Below are 20936 nucleotides of genomic sequence, written 5' to 3' on the forward strand. Positions count from 1 at the left end.
GCCAGTATCCAGTAATCGGGAGATAGTGGGTACGAACCCCACTGTCGGCAGCCCTGAAGATAGTTTTCCGTGGTTTCCCATTTTCACACCAGGCAAATTAACCTTAATTAAGGCCACGGCCGCTTCCTTCCCATTCCTAGGCCTTTCCTATCCCATCGTCGCCATAAGACATATCTGCGTCGGTGCGACGTAAAGCAAATGATGACTTGCCTTTAGGCATCGCTACTTATGAGATGCGTAAGCTTCTTAAACTGCCTTCAATAATAACTTGATTTATAGGGAAAATTAATTTTAGTCTGTCGCATAATAGTGTGTATAGAGCTAAACAGTCGTAGCTGGTGGTAGCCGATCGTACACAATGAGAGATGCACTGAAGCTGGCAAGTTAGGCGGGCTTGTACCTGCTAGATACAGGTCAGTGAACGCCAGGGGGTTGTCTCTTGTTTTGTGATGTACCCTAGTGGAATAGTATCCTATCACGTTGTTTCGCTCTCACTAGTTATACTTACAAACCACTTCCAGTTCCAAACCATGAAGTCATTTCAAAAAGTCGTCATTATGTTTATTTAAAAAAAATCATTCAATTTCATTAATATTTGGTTCTTCTATTTCAAAATAACGCAATACTGTCTTGAATAGCCCATTTAGTTTTTTTTTTTGGTTTTAACGTCTTATTTAGTTATTTTTAGGTTTTATAAGATTCGAGTAATTTACTCCAATGGTAACGAAATGGATAAGTAAGTTAAAATACTGCAGTTAGCTAGCAAGGAATAAAATAGTTTAAAACCTAAAAATCCGGGCCCTAGTAATGATATTGCCATAGGATGCAAATATAGGAGGGCGCGTAATATTAGTTGAAAAGAAAGTCCATCTGTCATAAAGCATAAAGAAAGTAGGCACTCAACAAAGCTGGTATTAACCTAGCAACTGAATCGCGTGTAAATGCGCAGGTAGATAACAGCTGACTAAGCGATCGCAGAGCGCTCAAATGTTAGAACCCTTCTCTTATTGGATAAACTATAGCTAATTTACTTTTTAATTGGTTCATATTTGTTCCTTCGGATATACTTGAAGCCAGTCATAGAGAGGAGTAATAGTTGGAAACATACGATTGTGATCTACGGTTATGGGCGATATTTTTTGTACGCAAATGTATAGTCGCTCCAAAAAAAAAAAAAGAGAATGAGTTCATAGTATTGTACACTGACTGACAGTGACAATGCAACATCAAGGAGGAGTGGTTCGAAAGGGATGAAAGTTGGGGGAAAAACAGAGACGGCACGGATGAATAATTGATGTTTATTTCAAACCGATATGCAGGTTACACAATGCGCACGGCATCGACTCAGTAGGATGTAGGACCACCGCGAGCGGCGATGCACGCAGAAACACGTCGAGGTACAGAGTCAATAAGAGTGCGGATGGTGTCCTGAGGGATGGTTCTCCATTCTCTGTCAACCATTTGCCACAGTTGGTCGTCCGTACGAGGCTGGGGCAGAGTTTGCAAACGGCGTCCAATGAGATCCCACACGTGTTCGATTGGTGAGAGATCCGGAGAGTACGCTGGCCACAGAAGCATCTGTACACCTCGTAGAGCCTGTTGGGAGATGCGAGCAGTGTGTGGGCGGGCATTATCCTGCTGAAACAGAGCATTGGGCAGCCCCTGAAGGTACGGGAGTGCCACCGGCCGCAGCACATGCTGCACGTAGCGGTGGGCATTTAACGTGCCTTGAATACGCACTAGAGGTGACGTGGAATCATACGCAATAGCGCCCCAAACCATGATGCCGCGTTGTCTAGCGGTAGGGCGCTCCACAGTTACTGCCGGATTTGACCTTTCTCCACGCCGACGCCACACTCGTCTGCGGTGACTATCACTGACAGAACAGAAGCGTGACTCATCGGAGAACACGACGTTCCTCCATTCCCTCATCCAAGTCGCTCTAGCCCGGCACCATGCCAGGCGTGCACGTCTATGCTGTGGAGTCAATGGTAGTCTTCTGAGCGGACGCCGGGAGTGCAGGCCTCCTTCAACCAATCGACGGGAAATTGTTCTGGTCGATATTGGAACAGCCAGGGTGTCTTGCACATGCTGAAGAATGGCGGTTGACGTGGCGTGCGGGGCTGCCACCGCTTGGCGGCGGATGCGCCGATCCTCGCGTGCTGACGTCACTCGGGCTGCGCCTGGACCCCTCGCACGTGCCACATGTCCCTGCGCCAACCATCTTCGCCACAGGCGCTGCACCGTGGACACATCCCTATGGGTATCGGCTGCGATTTGACGAAGCGACCAACCTGCCCTTCTTAGCCCGAACACCATACCCCTCGTAAAGTCGTCTGTCTGCTGGAAATGCCTCCGTTGACGGCGGCCTGGCATTCTTAGCTATACACGTGTCCTGTGGCACACGACAACACGTTCTACAATGACTGTCGGCTGAGAAATCACGGTACGAAGTGGGCCATTCGCCAACGCCGTGTCCCATTTATCGTTCGCTACGTGCGCAGCACAGCGGCGCATTTCACATCATGAGCATACCTCAGTGACGTCAGTCTACCCTGCAATTAGCATAAAGTTCTGACCACTCCTTCTTGGTGTTGCATTTGCTCTGTCAGTCAGTCTATGTTCCTCGCATTTAATATTTTATCAGATTTAATGTTAGTTATTATCAAAAGATAAATTACCTCCCATGTAGATACAAACCAAACCAATCCCCGTGGCTCAACAGCCCCGAAGGGCCATGGCCTACCAAGCGACCACTGCTCAGGCCGTGTGGTCAGCTGTTATACTTGGCTTGTTAGACCGGGGTCGCGAACTCACCGTCAGATAGCTCCTGATTTTTAATCACGTAAGCTGAGAGGACCTCGAGCCAGCTCTCAGATCCACGTACAAATCCCTGACCTGGCCTGGAATCGAATCTGGAGCTTCCGGGTAAGAGATAGGCATGCTATCTATATTAGTTCCTGGGAAACGTCTATCTGCGAGGAACTTAGGCAATACAGTGCGCTCATTTTCCTTTGTTTTCAGCGACTGCACATAGTGAATGTTGTATTACAGCCAAGTCTGTCATTATTTCCACCTTCTTTTATCAGGATCCAATTGTAATCATAACTATCCAACCTCCCTTGGCTAATTTGTGTTCTCTTCCAACATGGCAGAACTTCCTTCTTCCATGACCCTTCCATTTATTCCTACACTCTCAGTATTCAAGATATCGGACTTCATCCCTTTCTCCTTCTATTGCTTCTCATGTTCAGTTTCTTCTTCCTTTTAGTTCATATGTGACTTTGGCCTTTGGTCCAAGGTATCCAGGGTTCGATTCCAGGCTGGATCGGAGACTTAAACATTCAAAGGTTAATTCCGATGGCCCGGGGACTCTCTCTCTATCTCTCTCTCTCTGTGTGTGTATCACCTTCATTATTAGAATTCATCATAGGTACGGCTCCATCCTCACAGACGTGCAGGTCGCCAATAAGGCGTCAACTCGAAAGATTTGCACCAAGCCTCTTCAGAGACCACACGCCATTATTATATGAGAAATTTCGAAGATAAAGTACGATCTCAGCATGGGACGAAGAAAACTTTTTTTTTTCAGTTATGGGCCATGGAGAAAAGGAACTGGAATGTGAGTCAGCTTTATGAACTTTACACCTCTTTCCTTTTGTTAATAAACATCAAAGGAATTATTTTCGTCAATTTTTCTCGGAGTATGAAGGGTGAACTTCGCAGTTCTCCTCCTCGTTTATGTAAGCGCGTGTACCTTTCCGAGTGCAAGCACCTCTTCCCCTTCGGCTGCTCAACCAGCGTGAGCCAACGAATATAATTTGGAACTGAAAACACCAGTTATACTTTAAACAGGAAAGGCCAAATTTATGTATGGCCCTAAAAAATGCTGTCTTGCAAATGAAGATAATCTGAAAAAACTGTGCGGCTGTTCAATTGCCATCCTTCTCCAAACTAAATAGCATACCTTAGTTATCACCGTATGTTCTTTTACGGCGGGGCAAAGTTTATTATAGACATTACTGACGCCAGAACTCAGGTAACATAGGAGCAGGAACAACAGAATGTGAACAGTGACGATTATACGATTGACGATAAATTAGTGACATCATTTGGTGTTTTAAACATACATACATACATACATACATACATACATACATACATACATACATACATACATACATACATACATACATACATACATACACTGACTGACAGAGCAAATGCAACACCAAGAAGGAGTGGTTCGAAAGGGATGAAAGTTGGGGAAAAAACAGAGACGGAACGGACGAATAATTGATGTTTATTTCAAACCGATATGCAGGTTACACAATGCGCACGGCATCGACTCAGTAGGATGTAGGACCACCGCGAGCGGCGATGCACGCAGAAACACGTCGAGGTACAGAGTCAATAAGAGTGCGGATGGTGTCCTGAGGGATGGTTCTCCATTCTCTGTCAACCATTTGCCACAGGTGGTCGTCCGTACGAGGCTGGGGCAGAGTTTGCAAACGGCGTCCAATGAGATCCCACACGTGTTCGATTGGTGAGAGATCCGGAGAGTACGCTGGCCACGGAAGCATCTGTACACCTCGTAGAGCCTGTTGGGAGATGCGAGCAGTGTGTGGGCGGGCATTATCCTGCTGAAACAGAGCATTGGGCATCCCCTGAAGGTACGGGAGTGCCACCGGCCGTAGCACATGGTGCACGTAGCGGTGGGCATTTAACGTGCCTTGAATACGCACTAGAGGTGACGTGGAATCATACGCAATAGCGCCCCAAACCATGATGCCGCGTTGTCTAGCGGTAGGGCACTCCACAGTTACTGCCGGATTTGACCTTTCTTCACACCGACGCCACACTCGTCTGCGGTGACTATCACTGACAGAACAGAAGCGTGACTCATCGGAGAACACACGTTCCGCCATTCCCTCATCCAAGTCGCTCTAGCCCGGCACCATGCCAGGCGTGCACGTCTATGCTGTGGAGTCAATGGTAGTCTTCTGAGCGGACGCCGGGAGTGCAGGCCTCCTTCAACCAATCGACGGGAAATTGTTCTGGTCGATATTGGAACAGCCAGGGTGTCTTGCACATGCTGAAGAATGGCGGTTGATGTGGCGTGCGGGGCTGCCACCGCTTGGCGGCGGATGCGCCGATCCTCGCGTGCTGACGTCACTCGGGCTGCGCCTGGACCCCTCGCACGTGCCACGTGCCACATGTCCCTGCGCCAACCATCTTCGCCACAGGCGCTGCACCGTGGACACATCCCTATGGGTATCGGCTGCGATTTGACGAAGCGACCAACCTGCCCTTCTCAGCCCGATCACCATACCCCTCGTAAAGTCGTCTGTCTGCTGGAAATGCCTCCGTTGACGGCGGCCTGGCATTCTTAGCTATACACGTGTCCTGTGGCACACGACAACATGTTCTACAATGACTGTCGGCTGAGAAATCACGGTACGAAGTGGGCCATTCGCCAACGCCGTGTCCCATTTATCGTTCGCTACGTGCGCAGCACAGCGGCGCATTTCACATCATGAGCATACCTCAGTGACGTCAGTCTACCCTGCAATTGGCATAAAGTTCTGACCACTCCTTCTTGGTGTTGCATTTGCTCTGTTAGTCAGTGTACATACATACATTATCATTATAGACTTTTATGCCTTTCAGCGTTCAGTCTGCAAGCCTCTGGGTATTTACTAAACGTCGCCACAATCCTCGATTTGCAATTAGTGTTGTGGCCTCATTTAGTTCTATACCTCTTATCATTAAATCGTTAGAAATCGAGTCTAACCATCGTCGTCTTGGTCTCCCTCTACTTCTCTTACCCTCTATAGCAGAGTCCATTATTCTCCTAGGTAACCTATCCTCCTCCATTCGCCTCACATGACCCCACCACCGAAGCCGGTTTATGCGTACAGCTTCATCCATTGAGTTCATTCCTAAATTAGCCTTTATCTCCTCATTCCGAGTACCCTCCTGCCATTGTTCCCACTTGTTTGTACCAGCAATCATTCTTGCTACTTTCATGTCTGTTACTTCTAATTTATGAACTTATGATGTTTTAAAGTGTCAGAAAAATATTTATCTGGAGAAAACATGTGTTGTAGCTTCCTAATATTTTAACTAGCGATATTTAGTTAAATAAATTATTTCACAAATGTAGAATACAAAAATACACTTGCACGTTTTGTGAATAGAAATTTTATTTGAAAACATAACAAATAAACTCTCAACCTATTAGGTCGTGTTACGTGCTGAAGACAAGTACACAACAAAAATGTAGTCGTGAAAATTCAATATTCATTGAAAACAACATTTTCAAGTCCATTTTCATGGAGTTCGTCCGAATGAAATAGTTTTTAATTGCCTGTTTCCTCATAATATACGTATGTTGAGTTCACTCTTTGTATTTGTAACGTTTCTTACTTTCTTTAGATGACACTCAGGGCCCAATATTTCCAACAACAGAAATTCTGTGTCATCTCTTCTGTAAGTGACTTGATTACTTTTTAACTGACACGATCGATTTTTTGGTTATTCCATTTCCCATCACAAAATAATTCAAACAAAATCTTCGGCCTGAGAGACAATCTTTCAGCCGATTTCAAATGATCTTCTCATGATGCTCTCTCGGAGGAAAACATTGTAAATAAAAGAGCTATGTTTTCCAATAAGCGGCAGCAGCCAGATGAGTTTCGTCATTAAGTCTGGCACCACGTAAAAAGATTAAAATGACTAATTGATATCAATCCCCGATGGAGCCGAAACTAATTAAGAAAGCGTTTCCATTTCAGCGTGGCATGGGCTTGTCATAATGTTGCGAGGATTACATTCGTACAAAGTTAACTTGAGTAGGTAAGCGAGGAGGGGAGAAAAAGGACAAGACATTCGGAACTTTGTTCCGCACAAACTTGCTTTTGCAGCGGTGGCCAGCTTCTTCCTCTGAGGCTGGTCGTTGGAGTGACGACACCTCTAATACAGGTTAATAATGATAATGATAATATTAATAACTAGCTGTAGTACCCGGCGTTGCTCAGATAGTTTCTGAAGATTTGTATTACCAGTTAGTTATGTGTGAAGTGAATATTTATAGAATTCCTTTTTTACTTGCAGATTGATATGTTACGATCTATTACGTAGTTTTAGAATTATTTAGATGTGTTTGATTTCAAGTTTAAGATTATTTAATTTTCGAGTATGACTTTGTCCTTATGGAAGCTCAAATCGACTGGGAAGTATTTGATCCTATCGAAAATTAATAAGTGATAACTATTTGTATTTAGCCGTTGCACTATAGATACGATGTACAGGATTTCAACTATCAATGAGATTGTCCCATCTCGCCCCCCACCCCTAAGAGATAAAATGATCTGGATTGTCACCAATCATCTCAGTGACCCCGAAAGCTGTAAATTGGACACTATTTTCGATTATTTTTGTACCTCACTCCCCACTCACCTTCCCACCAAAGGGGGCTGAACATGAACTTAAAAAAAAATCGGGGTGTCACTGTACATTTCAGCGACCACGACCACTATGGATTCAATACTATTCTAGATTATTTTTATACCTTACCCTCCTCGCCCCCTGACCATAATGTTGCTAGGGGTGTCTTACCCCCACACGGATTTTATCCTGATACTAAGTCATAAGTGTACCAAATTTGGTTGAAATCGCTGCAGTGGTTTAGGAGGAGATATAATACATACAAAAATGACATTTATATATATTATTTTTATACTTAACCCCATTTCCATCCCCGCCCCAAGGAGTCCTATGAGTGTCTTACTCAACAGTATACTTTTTCCAGATTAAGACATATGTGTACCAATTTTGGTTGGCAGGTATGCCCAAACGTACATGCATTATCTCGCTGCTCTAGAATCCTGGAGCTGACGTTGCCATGGTTACGGCAGTTCATTTCTTTTATCCGATTCCAAGAGCAGGGGCAGTGTGGTGCCAATATCTCCATAACGGTTGGTTTTAGGGCCTGTAGGGCTTACCGAGTTTTGTTCTTTGCATCAAGGGGCTTAAATTTAGTTTTGTCTCGTCCTTGTACGACAAATTCGATTTCGCCTATATTAGCCTAATATTTTTATACCTCCCCCAGTCGCCCCCACCTCGGATTGTTTTGAAAATAAAATACAGCCCATGTTACTCAGTGGCTTTCTATAGGTGAAGTAATTTTTAAAATCGGTTCAGTAGTTTTTGCGTCTATCCATTACAAAGAAATATACAAATTTTTCCTCTTTATAATATTAGTATATAAATGATAATAATAATAATAATAATAATAGTAATAATAATAATAATAATAATAATAATAATAATAATAATAATAATAATAATAATCTATATATTAAAACAAAATTTACTACCCTCATAAATACCTCAAAGTACAATAATAGTAAAAGCGAATATCTCGGAGAATGGATTAGTTGGAACGCTGTGAAATGTAAAGCAGTGGAATCCAGGAATCCATCTAACAAAAGATAACATACAAAAAGAAATCCCTTTCATGGGGGGGGGGGGGGGGGTCCAAAATTAAACATTATATAACAGTGATTAAACCAGAAGCAGAAACACTAAACTTGAATTTCAAAGGCCAGTTGGAGCTAAAAGAAAGGAAATTTTAACAAAGATCATACGACCAAAGTTTGAGGATAATAAGATAATATACACTGACTGACAGAGCAAATGCAACACCAAGAAGGAGTGGTTCGAAAGGGATGAAAGTTGGGGAAAAACAGAGACGGCACGGACGAATAATTGATGTTTATTTCAAACCGATATGCAGGTTACACAATGCGCACGGCATCGACTCAGTAGGATGTAGGACCACCGCGAGCGGCGATGCACGCAGAAACACGTCGAGGTACAGAGTCAATAAGAGTGCGGATGGTGTCCTGAGGGATGGTTCTCCATTCTCTGTCAACCATTTGCCACAGTTGGTCGTCCGTACGAGGCTGGGGCAGAGTTTGCAAACGGCGTCCAATGAGATCCCACACGTGTTCGATTGGTGAGAGATCCGGAGAGTACGCTGGCCACGGAAGCATCTGTACACCTCGTAGAGCCTGTTGGGAGATGCGAGCAGTGTGTGTGGGCGGGCATTATCCTGCTGAAACAGAGCATTGGGCAGCCCCTGAAGGTACGGGAGTGCCACCGGCCGCAGCACATGCTGCACGTAGCGGTGGGCATTTAACGTGCCTTGAATACGCACTAGAGGTGACGTGGAATCATACGCTATAGCGCTCCAAACCATGATGCCGCGTTGTCTAGCGGTAGGGCGCTCCACAGTTACTGCCGGATTTGACCTTTCTCCACGCCGACGCCACACTCGTCTGCGGTGACTATCACTGACAGAACAGAAGCGTGATTCATCGGAGAACACGACGTTCCGCCATTCCCTCATCCAAGTCGCTCTAGCCCGGCACCATGCCAGGCGTGCACGTCTATGCTGTGGAGTCAATGGTAGTCTTCTGAGCGGACGCCGGGAGTGCAGGCCTCCTTCAACCAATCGACGGGAAATTGTTCTGGTCGATATTGGAACAGCCAGGGTGTCTTGCACATGCTGAAGAATGGCGGTTGACGTGACGTGCGGGGCTGCCACCGCTTGGCGGCGGATGCGCCGATCCTCGCGTGCTGACGTCACTCGGGATGCGCCTGGACCCCTCGCACGTGCCACATGTCCCTGCGCCAACCATCTTCGCCACAGGCGCTGCACCGTGGACACATCCCTATGGGTATCGGCTGCGATTTGACGAAGCGACCAACCTGCCCTTCTCAGCCCGATCACCATACCCCTCGTAAAGTCGTCTGTCTGCTGGAAATGCCTCCGTTGACGGCGGCCTGGCATTCTTAGCTATACACGTGTCCTGTGGCACACGACAACACGTTCTACAATGACTGTCGACTGAGAAATCACGGTACGAATTGGGCCATTCGCCAACGCCGTGTCCCATTTATCGTTCGCTACGTGCGCAGCACAGCGGCGCATTTCACATCATGAGCATACCTCAGTGACGTCAGTCTACCCTGCAATTGGCATAAAGTTCTGACCACTCCTTCTTGGTGTTGCATTTGCTCTGTCAGTCAGTGTACATCAAGAATGAAGCACTCTACAAGAAAATTGAAAACCTCTCAGATAATATGCGAAAAAGGATACATTTTAATGGTCAACGTCTCAGAATGAACTCTAATAGATTAACCAAAAACATCTTTGACTTCATCCGTAACTGCAAAAAAAAAAAAAAAAAAAAAAAAACCACAACTGGTTTAAAGAAACTGAAAAAGACCTAGTAGAATTAAAAATTAAGGAAAATTCGCTATTCGATTGAACAGATAAAGTATTAACTAAATACGAAAACATAAGGTTCCAAGACAAATCTACATTAAAATCCAAACCTATTATCTCGGAAGATGAGAGGAAACTAAGATCAGAATGAAGAAGTACTGGGCACTAAGAAAAGGACAACACACAGAGAAATTATTGATTCAGCGTGCCCTAAAGAGGGTGTAACGAAAGAAGAAGAAGAAGGAAAAGTTTACTAAAAACAGCCATGTCCAGCCCGTCCGTCCGTCCGTTCTACTTGGCGGATTTGCTTCTTTTTTGTTTTATTCGCTCTGGAATTACCTGCTGGAGAATGTATACGTATGTATGTTCAGTCCGTCAGCGCTTTCGCTGGCGGGATCCTCAATAGCTCTGCCATCAGCTGTCATAGATGGCCTAGGCATCACTGAAGAGGCGTACTAGGGAAATGAGGAGTGAGGTAGTTTCCCGTTGCTCTCCTCTCCGAGCCAGAGTTGCTATGACATATCAGTCTGCCAAGCCCACTGAAATGCATCAACCGACCCTATGAGCAACATTTTCACACCATTTATAGCAGAGACTGGCTGCATAAGGAATTGGCATTACTAGCATCGCTCATACCTCAGTCACTTTCATATTGTCAAAGCCAAGGATAAGACAGAGACAGATCTATGAAAGTAACAAAATTGCTCTAACCTATACCAGAAGACATAGTGCACTGTAAACACTAGGTCCTGCCATCAAAGCCCTGCTGGAGAATAATGAGGCAATAATAGAAGTTCAGTCAGCTTTGAGTAATCCTAAAATCAAATCATTATATGGCCACTCCAGATAGTAGACGAAAGCTTATACTAGCTCGCAATACATTCTCTGCTTAGCGGGCTGCATGCAGTTAAGGAGCAATATCTTCACGTAAATAATTTCGGTAAAGCTAAATTATTAAAAGTGACGGGAACGATAGGAAAACCTGACATTTCAACCAAGCGTGGCACCTTGGCGTCTCCGAAAACCGTAAGAAAATTAGTTGGACGTAAAGCTAATAAAATTATCATTAAGTTACTTCCTAGAACTCATTGAAATTTGTATGCACAGTATGCCTACCACCAGCAGTAAACTAAATAAACAGAACCGGTATCACATATTGAAAGGTACTGCACATCATTAGCACTTGTGAGTAAAAACTTACCATCGTCCGCTTCCTGTTTGGGCGGCATATCGACGGGCGAACTGAGCATGGCACCAGGGTACCGAGGAGAGAGACCCATCGCCAACGATACTGGTGGCCTGCAACAGGAACACATCTTGCTACAGGTAGAGAAGAGCAGAGGAGGCCTGGAACAATAACATAGCTTTATGAAAGCTGGCCGAAAAATGCTCGAATAAGAAATATATTGAGAAAAGCCCTCGTCAACTCGTCAATCCAGAGATGAATCTGCTATCGTTCACTCTATCATCGCCAACTATACGTCTATGGTAACCCATGAGTGAAATTTCGAGAAAAAAGTGAAAAATTCTACATTTGAAATTTGATGTCATACAATACTACATACCTTCATCTACCACTCCACTACCGCTATTTTTTAAAGTCCCTGCGCCGATGTAAATATCTCGTGGATTTTGGTGTAAGTGGTGCATGGAGATCTTTTATCGCGGTTTTCCCATACGACCTGTCAGTGGAGAGATGGCGTGGAATGACATCAGTGGACAAATAAGTTTGAGTGGTGTTTTCAAAAGTAGGAAAGATCACAATATGAATATAAAGTTTAAAATCAAGAGGACTAATTGCGGCAAATATTCGTTTATAGGAAGAGGAGTTGGGGATTGGAAAAATTTACCAAGGGATATGTTTTCAATAAATTTCCAAATTCATTGCAATTGTTTAAGATAAGACTAGGAAAACAACAGATAGGGATCTACCACCTAGGCGACTGCCCTAAATGCAAGATCAATTGTGATTGATTGATTGATTGATTGATTGATTGATTGATTGATTGATTGATTGATTGATTGATTGATTGATTGATTGAAATGAACCACTTCCATGTATGCTAAATTCTCTCTTTATATTTTCCGTAGTTTGCTGCCTAAACTTTTCCTTGCATTACAGTTTTTGAGATAGGCGGTTCAAACTTCCTACATTACTACACAGATATATGGTGAATTTGAATAGTCTTCGATTTTCTTCTGAGGAGAAGAATATATTAGAAATATAATTATGTTTTTTAATGATTTTTAATAAAAAATTATGGTGTACAAATTTTAAAATTTCTAGAGGTTTATCTACCATTAACACATTAACACTAGGACAGTTTTAAAATTACATGCATGATGAACTTCTTCATAAAATATGGAGTGGAAAAAATAAAACTGTCAGTACTTTATATGTGGCGTCCCATAAAAGTGAATTAATTTAGCCACATCGTCTGAACCACTAAAGCAACAGTAATGGAATTTTATTAACAGTCTTCTGATAATATATTAGTCTACATCTCTGGTATAAATTTAAAAAATATAGCTTTAAGAGTTTAAAACTTTGAATGTCGTGCATGGGTTACCTTATTAATTTACAAGTATAAGCTGATGAGATCTTATCACAAAATATTTCCGTACGATTCAGTGAAGTGATCAGTTGTTTGAGAACAACCACTAGGATTTGCTTCTGTGCCGGTTATATTGCATGTAGTTTGTTATTTTGTCACCAATTCGCACTGCATTTATCTTCTTGACTATTAGCAGCTGTACTTACAGCTGACAAGTCTATCCCTCTTAGTGTCAAGATAGTGAGTAGTGAAAGCTTTTGCCTTCCTTTCCAAGTCGTCCATGATCTAGAATAGAGATGGATTAACTTGCTTTTCGTATTATCATCATTACCCTTTCAAGATAATGTATATAATTTCTGAACGAGTACAAGTTATTTGAAAAACCGTTTTTAATGTCTCCAATTTTATTTGGAGTTCAAATTCTCATTTGAAGAATTTCACATGTACAGGATGACCCAAAAGTTCGTTAACGTTTGACGATACAATACTTCACGGAATGTTGGAGGTAGGGAGGTAAAAACTCACACACATGATTGGCAGGACATGGAGTTTTATTGGCGCCAAAATAAAGTACACAAAATGACCAACAGATGGCGCTGGACAGCAACACGTCAGGTACAAATGGCCACACATGCTGGATATGACATGAGGTTTTATTGACACCAACAGTGAGTGCACAAACAGGCCAACAGATGGCGCTGAAGAGCAACACGTCAGTGATGTCGCCTGAGACCGTGTACGGTATAAAAGGAACTGTCGTGAGAGAGGGTGTCAAATGTGTCTGCAAACGCGGCATATCATGCTTGGCCTCCTCGGTCCCCCGATCTCAATCCATGTGATTATTGGCTGTGAGGTTATCTGCAGTCGCAAGTTTACCGCGATCGTCCGACTTCATTAGGGATGCTGAAAGACAACATCCGACGGCAATTCCTCACCATAACAACGGATATGCTGTACAGTGTTGTTCACAACATTATCCCTCGACTGCAGGTATTGCTGATGAATACGGCCGACATTTTATAAAGAACATCGTCTTTGCTAAACCTCGATTGTTATGCTAATTATTGCTTGTGTATCGTATGAAGCGCCATCTGTTAGTCACTTCGTGTACTTTATTTTGGTTCAATAAAACTCCACGTCATGCCAATCATGTGTATCAATTATTACCTCTCTACCTCCAATGTTCCGTGAAGTATTGCCTCGTCAAAAGTTAATGGACTTTAGGTCACCCTGTATTCTAGCTTCCTTCTCTTGATGGTAGTGAAAATTTCTGATTCATTATTCACACGGTGCAAAACTCCGATATTTGTCATTTTAGCTGTCCAAGGTATCTTCTGCATCCTTCGGTACGTTCTCATTTCAAACACTAACGATCTCTTGCACATGGTCTCAGTTAGTGTCCATGCTTCAACGCAGCGTAGTAGGATACTGAAAACGTAGTGCCTGAGTATTCGTGCCCGTAGTACAGTATAATGGGCCTGTGAGTGGGGGTTGGCAGAATAACATCCATGGAATCCTCTGCCTATCGTAAGAGGAGACTAGAAGGGCGACCAAGGGCTATCAAATTAGGAGCATGGGTTTGCGATCATGGTTCCCTTAGCTGAGTCCAGCATTGCCTCCACTTAGTTGTGTCAGCCTCCTCACCTTCATCTTTTCCATCCGACCTTCCTTGGTCAACACTTGTTCTTTTCCTACCCCAACGGTATTAGATGTTAGAGGCGTAGGGAGTTTCTCATATTCACGCCTTTCGTTGCCCTTCCCGTTATTTTGCCGATACCTTCTTATTTCGAAGGGGCTGCCCGGCCAAGGCGATAAAAGCGTGCTCAGTTTATCCGGAGGGACTTGGGTTAGATTCTTCAGAAGTAAGTCGAAACACTTATGAAACTAGATTTCCACTTTCGGATGTGCACCTGGCCCTGAGATTCACTCAGCCTGCATCAAAAATGAGTTCCAGGGGGGGGGGCAAAGACGGTCGGGCGTAGAGCTAACCACTCTACCCCAACAAATGCCGAGGTTACGGAGAGTGGAAGCCTTTACCTCTTCCACTCCTCCCAGGGCCTTCGTGGCCTATACGGAGATGACTTTGTTTTGGTTTTCATTTTTCGAAGTGTCGGACCCCTTTCCTTTTATCCCTCTCATTAGTGTTAATAGAGGATGGTCTCCCAGTTGTACTTAAAACAATAATCACCACTACCCCCTCTGTCTGGAATTAGCGTAATTAGTTTCCCGACACCATCGTAACCATAGCAACCAGTGTTCGTTATCTGTGTCAGGAGCGTCATCATACGTTCCTAGAAGAAAGCGAGCTCCGTGGGTACGAATATAAGTTATACCTATCGTATTTGGTGCTGATTTGAACATCGCTCTGGAGTCAACACCTGGTCAAGAGTTTATTTCTCACTGCTACTGCTACCAAATGTTTTCATTCCTCCTCTGAAGGAGGAGGCGGGCCTCCTAGACGGTGACGCTTTCTCTCAGACCAAGAGATTTGTACCGGAGAAGGTGAGAGGGTTGGCGGCCGTGACCTATACTAGGAAATGTCCCGGCATTCGCCTTAGTGCAGGAGAATGGAAAAACGCGGAAAACCATTCTCAAGACAGCCGACAGTGGGGATCATTCCCTATCCGTCTCTCGAATGCAAATCCCCCTGTGGGTGGGGGCGATAGAATAACACCGACGGTAACCCCTGCCCGTCGTAAGAGGCGACCAAAAGGGGCTCCAGGGAGTCTTAACTTGGGAGCGTTGGTTGACGACTACGGGGTACTCAGCTGAGTCCTGGCATTACTTCCACTTACTTGTGGCAGGCTACTCACTTTCATCTATCCTATCCGACCTCCCTTCGTCAGCTCTTGTTCTTTTTCAACCGGACGGTATTAGAGCACTCCAGGTCTAGGGAGTCTTTCATTTTCACGCCCTTCGTTGCCCTTGTCCTTCTTTGGCTGATATATTCATTTTTTGAAGTGTCGCACCCCTTCCATTTTTCCTCTCTGATTAGTGTTATATAGAGGATGGTTGCCTGGTTGTACTTCTTAAAACAATAATCACCACCACCACCTCTCGAATGCAGAGGCATAGAGCAACGGTATAGCCATGGCCACCCCTCCTCTACTCTGCTGGCTGGTCGAAGTGCAGAGCTGTCGGACCACGGACCAGCCGTGGCGGTTTGTTGGCTGAAACCCACTGTGCATCTCTTTTATGCGAGATACTTTCGCGCTCGAATTAAACAACGACCCAGCCACTTGTTCTCGTCGGTAGATGCGGAGTGGGTTTCGGCCCTTGTGTTCGTCCCTTAAGAGGCCACGGCTTGCCCGTGGTCCAACAGCTCTGTACTCTGACCGGCCAACCGAGCAGAGGAAGTTGGCCACGGAGGGTAAACAGATTAAGAAAGAAAGAGATTCAATTGGTCATTAAAGACGTCTGCTCCTCTCATTCACTCACTCACTCACTCACTCACTCACACGTAATAAAACAGTGACGTAGTAGGGACTGAGCTTGTGGTAGATGCGCACGCACAGACATGTGACAGCAACCGATTGGTGCATCAAAATAACGGTTTACAGCATTTCCTCTGATGGGCAGTTGTCCTGTTCATTAACAAGTGTCATTCCAGTGTCAGTCTTATAAATATATTCCAGGCAAGTTTTATTTTGCCCTGTCGGTATATCAAGAGAGTAAATATGACATTGAACCTCTACACTCCAGCACCCCGCTACGTGGAAAAGCATAGAATTGTGGGTATGAACTCGCTCTTTCTTCTTCTAAGCCAAAAAACATATCCTTGATTCTACTGTATTACAGTGCAGGGTTATAGAATTTCAAATACGTATTTTTGGCGACGAAAAAGATACAGTACTGATGGACTGAAAAAAAAACCGTATTTACACATTAATGTACAGACATAGGTTTGGGTACATGAGTTATACGTATTAACAGACAGTGATAGGAAAAGCAGTGGCGGTGGGCTCTCAGGAGCACATGAGCACGTGAACACCCAGCTCAAATGCATATTCACGCATTCATGGTTAGTTCAAAATTGTTTCTTTTGTTTCTACCTGATTTCGCCAATCGATCGAAAGTATTCGACTTATATCGAAGCTTCGTTACACTGACAGCTGTTCGTTTCGACTGACAATGCAGGGAGCACACTGGATATTTTGCTTCGAGCCTGAAGACTATACGCATGCGCGTGGAGATGACGTCGTGGTTTATCCACAGATATCTTCATAAGCGAGGAGCACAGAAAGGTATGTGCCTTTCAGTCTTCAACCACCCTAAAACAAGTGATAGTATTACAGTTGACCACAAGGATCCGCCACCTCACCTGTTACTGTTGGCCACAGCTCCCAGAAGTTACTATTGCATTACATCGCCGGATGATTTCGCTAGTAGGTATTTCTGAACAGGGTTCGTAATCACGGGAAAATATTTGCTTTACTTTGTATGCGGAGAAACGTTTCAATTTCAATTAATCTGAGTACTGGTAAATGTGATAATTGCACGCACTATGTTTCTGCTTGTTGTCATGCTTAGGTGGACTTCGTGCTATGTAAATCCAAGAATATTGTTCGAATCTTTTCATATTCGCTACAATACAGCATGGTAGCAAAGTTTATGTGAATTTTACTTTTACCGAGCTAAGCATTGAACCTGCCAACTTGGAGTCAGAAATCCGTCGGAGCCACTCAGTCCGGTAGTGGTAATTTTAGTTTTGTTGTACACTCACTGATTAGTCTCGGATAAAATGCATCCTCGGTTATATAGGGGGTTCTACCAAAAATTATGACTGGAGAAGCAACCGCACAAGGAACTTTTAGTGAAATGATTTAAGTTATTTTGTACTGATTTGCCTTCTACTTTGGTATATTTGAAGACACATTTTGTTGTGAACCCGCTGAAAATTTTGTGACGAGCCGCCACTGAGGAAAAGTACGAAACGTAGCGCTGTGTTCTTACGCATCAATATAATTCATGAAAATATCTTTCGGGCCATTTTTATTTTGCGCACCCTGGGAAGGTGGTGGTCATGGCCTTAATGAAGGCACAGCCCAGCATTCACCTGGTGTGAAAATGGGAAACCATGGAAAGCCATCTTCAGGGCTACAGACGGTGGGATTCGAATCCACTATCTCCCGAATGCAAGTTCATGCTGCGCGACCCTAACCGCACGACCAACTCGCTCAGTCGATGCAGTTTGACCGAGATCTTCAATCTCTCTGATATTTTCAGAGAACAAGCACCAGTGGATATGCCGCTGAAATTACATCCTTCGGGTAGGTAGAGCGAAGTATTCGAGTGAATGCACAAAGTCAGTGCGTCTCGTTAGCGGCACACAGGCGACCACATGTGCTTCTGGCGCTGGGAACCAAAATAAACAAACCGATGGATCAATGGTGACTTGCTCTGTTGTCTGCTTGCAGTAACAAAAATGAGAGAAGGAATATTCTACCAAAGTGCTGATTGACCTCGTTTTCGACTGTGCTGCCTCACGTGTCCTGGACTTGCAGACTGATGATGATGACGATGACGATTATAATAGTTTTAGGGGCTGCTTCGCCGATTTCGTAAAATCGTTTTGGATACACTCAGAAGGGTATGGATTCGATTCCTCGTCAGGAAGTCGTAAAATCTAGAAACGATGTTTTCACTTCCGGAGAAGTACGTGGCCCAGAGATACACTCCCTCTACATCTGAAATGAGTTCCTGATTAATTCCTGGGGGCAAAGGTGGCAGGTCATTTCCTAACCACTCTATTATCCTCCCCCTACTACTACTAAGTTACTACTACTACTACCACTACAAATCATCATCATCATCACCATCATCATAACAAATCCCACTATGCGGTATGGAATATACCTGACCGGGCGAGTTGGCCGTGCGGTTAGGGGCGCACCGCTGGGTGAGCTTGCATCCGGGAGACAGTGGGTTCGAACTCCAATGTCGGCAGCCCTAAGATGGTTTTCTGTGGTTTCCCATTTTCACACCAGGCAAATGCTGGGGCTGTACCTTAATGAAGGCCACAGCCACTTCCTTCCAACTCCCTAGGTCTTTCATATCCCATCGTCACCATAAGACCTATCTGTGACGGTGCGACGTAAAACCAATTGTAAATGAAAAGGAGTATACTGTACTTGGCATAGTAAAAATGGTATAATAGGATACATATTTACTAAGAGATGAAGCAAAGATTATTTAGAAAGGGATCTTAAGGATTATAGCATACACGTTATAATCATCATCATCATCATCATCATCATCATCATCATCTGTTTACCCTCCAGGGTCGGCTTTTCCCTCGGACACAGCGAGGTATCCCGCCTCTACCGCCTCAAGGGCAATGTCCTGGAGCTTCAGACTCTTGGTCGGGGATACAACTGGGGAGAATGACCAGTACCTCGCCCAGGCGATCCACCTGCTATGCTGAACAGGGGCCTTGTGGAGGGATGGGAAGATTGGAAGGGATAGACAAGGAAGAGGGAAGGAAGCGGCCGTGGCCTTATGTTAGGTACCATCGCGGCATTCGCCTGGAGGAGAAGTGGGAAACCACGGGAAACCACCTCCAGGATGGTTGAGGTGGGAATCGAACCCACCTCTACTCAGTTAACCTCCCGAGGCTGAGTGGACCCCGTTCCAGCCCTCATACCAATTTTCAAATTTCGTGGCAGAGCCGCGAATCGAACCCGGGCCTCCGGGGGTGGCAGCTAATCACGCTAACCACTACACCACAGAGGCGGCTACACGCTATAATAATAATAATAATAATAATAATAATAATAATAATAATAATAATAATAATAATAATAATAATATCGAGCGAGTTGGCCGTGTGGGTAGGCGTACGCAGCTGTGATTTTTCATTAGAGAGATAGTGAGTTCGAACCCCAGTGTCGTTAGCCCTGAAGATGGTTTTCCGTGGTTCTCCATTTTTTTTTGCTAGTTGCTTTACGTAGCACCGTGTCAGATAGGTCTTATGGCGACCATAGGACAGGGAAGAGCTAGGAGTGGGGAGGAAGCGGCCGTGGCCTTAATTAAGGTACAGCCCCAGCATTTGCCCGGTGTGAAAATGAGAAACCACGTAAAACCATTTTCAGTGCTGCCGACAGTGGGGTTCGAACCTACTATCTCCCGAATACTGGATACTGGCCGCACTTAAGCGACTGCAGCTATCGATCTTTGTGTTCTCCATTTTCACACCAGACAAATGCTGGGTCTGAACCTTAATTAAGGCCGCGGCCGCTTCCTTCCCACTCTTAGCCTTTTCCTCCCCTATCGTCGCCATAGGACCTATCTGTGTCGGTGCGACGTAAAGCAACTTGTAAAACAAGTAAAATAAAAAGTGATCATTTCATTCGTGGTACTTTCATAGGCCCTGGGTCAGTCTCCAGCCCCCGCCTCCTCCTTCTCCTTTTATGCACTAAATCCTACACTTGCAGAGTGCATATTACATACAGGTGTCCCTCGAAACCGATTCGTTAAATGCAATTAAGTTAATCGTTACCAATGTTTCGTCGCAAACCAAGCCTAAAAACAATTGTAAAATAAAAGGAATATACTGTACCTGACAGGGTAAAACTGGTATAATATAATACATATTTACTAAGAAATGAAGCAAAAAAGTTTTTTTTTTTTGCTAGTTGCTTTACGTCGCATCGACACAGATAGGTCTTATGGCGACGATGGGACAGGGAAGGGCTAGGAGTGGAAAGGAAGCGGCCGTGGACTTAATTAAGGTACAGCCTCAGCATTTGCCTGGTGTGAAAATGGGAAACCACGGAAAACCATTTTCAGGGCTGCCGACAGTGAGGTTCGAACCTACTATCTCCCGAATACTGGATACTGGCCGCACTTAAGCGACTGCAGCTATCGAGCCCGGTAAGCAAAAAAATAATGGCAAAAAGGTAGCAACTATTTTTTTCCCTCTCATTTTCAGAGTACTACTATATAATGGGCATATGCCCTGGAAAACGTGACACTCATTATACATGGGAACAGCACGAGATGGCGGTGTATTGTACTAGTACAACGCATAGGGCGATTGGACAGCAGTAGTGAATCAAATGTCACATATAAATACTAAAACAGTT

General features: G+C 44.4%; 1 protein-coding gene across 9 annotated transcripts in view; it reads right to left on the bottom strand.

The window, feature by feature from the left end:
• The window catches only part of LOC136872446 (photoreceptor-specific nuclear receptor), a 310883-nt gene that overhangs the window by 44230 nt on the left and 245717 nt on the right, over nt 1-20936 (bottom strand). For 5 of the 9 annotated variants that reach the window (XM_067146262.2, XM_067146261.2, XM_067146257.2 and 2 more), the window contains one exon: nt 11499-11644. In XM_067146262.2, coding sequence (XP_067002363.1) covers nt 11499-11644 — 146 coding nt within the window. The remainder of the gene's footprint in view (nt 1-11498; nt 11645-20936) is intronic. The other 4 variants (XM_067146265.2, XM_067146264.2, XM_067146263.2 and 1 more) reach the window with 1 other exon arrangement.

Source organism: Anabrus simplex, chromosome 4 (genome assembly GCF_040414725.1).
Source record: "Anabrus simplex isolate iqAnaSimp1 chromosome 4, ASM4041472v1, whole genome shotgun sequence".
Taxonomy (NCBI): Eukaryota; Metazoa; Arthropoda; class Insecta; order Orthoptera; family Tettigoniidae; genus Anabrus; species Anabrus simplex.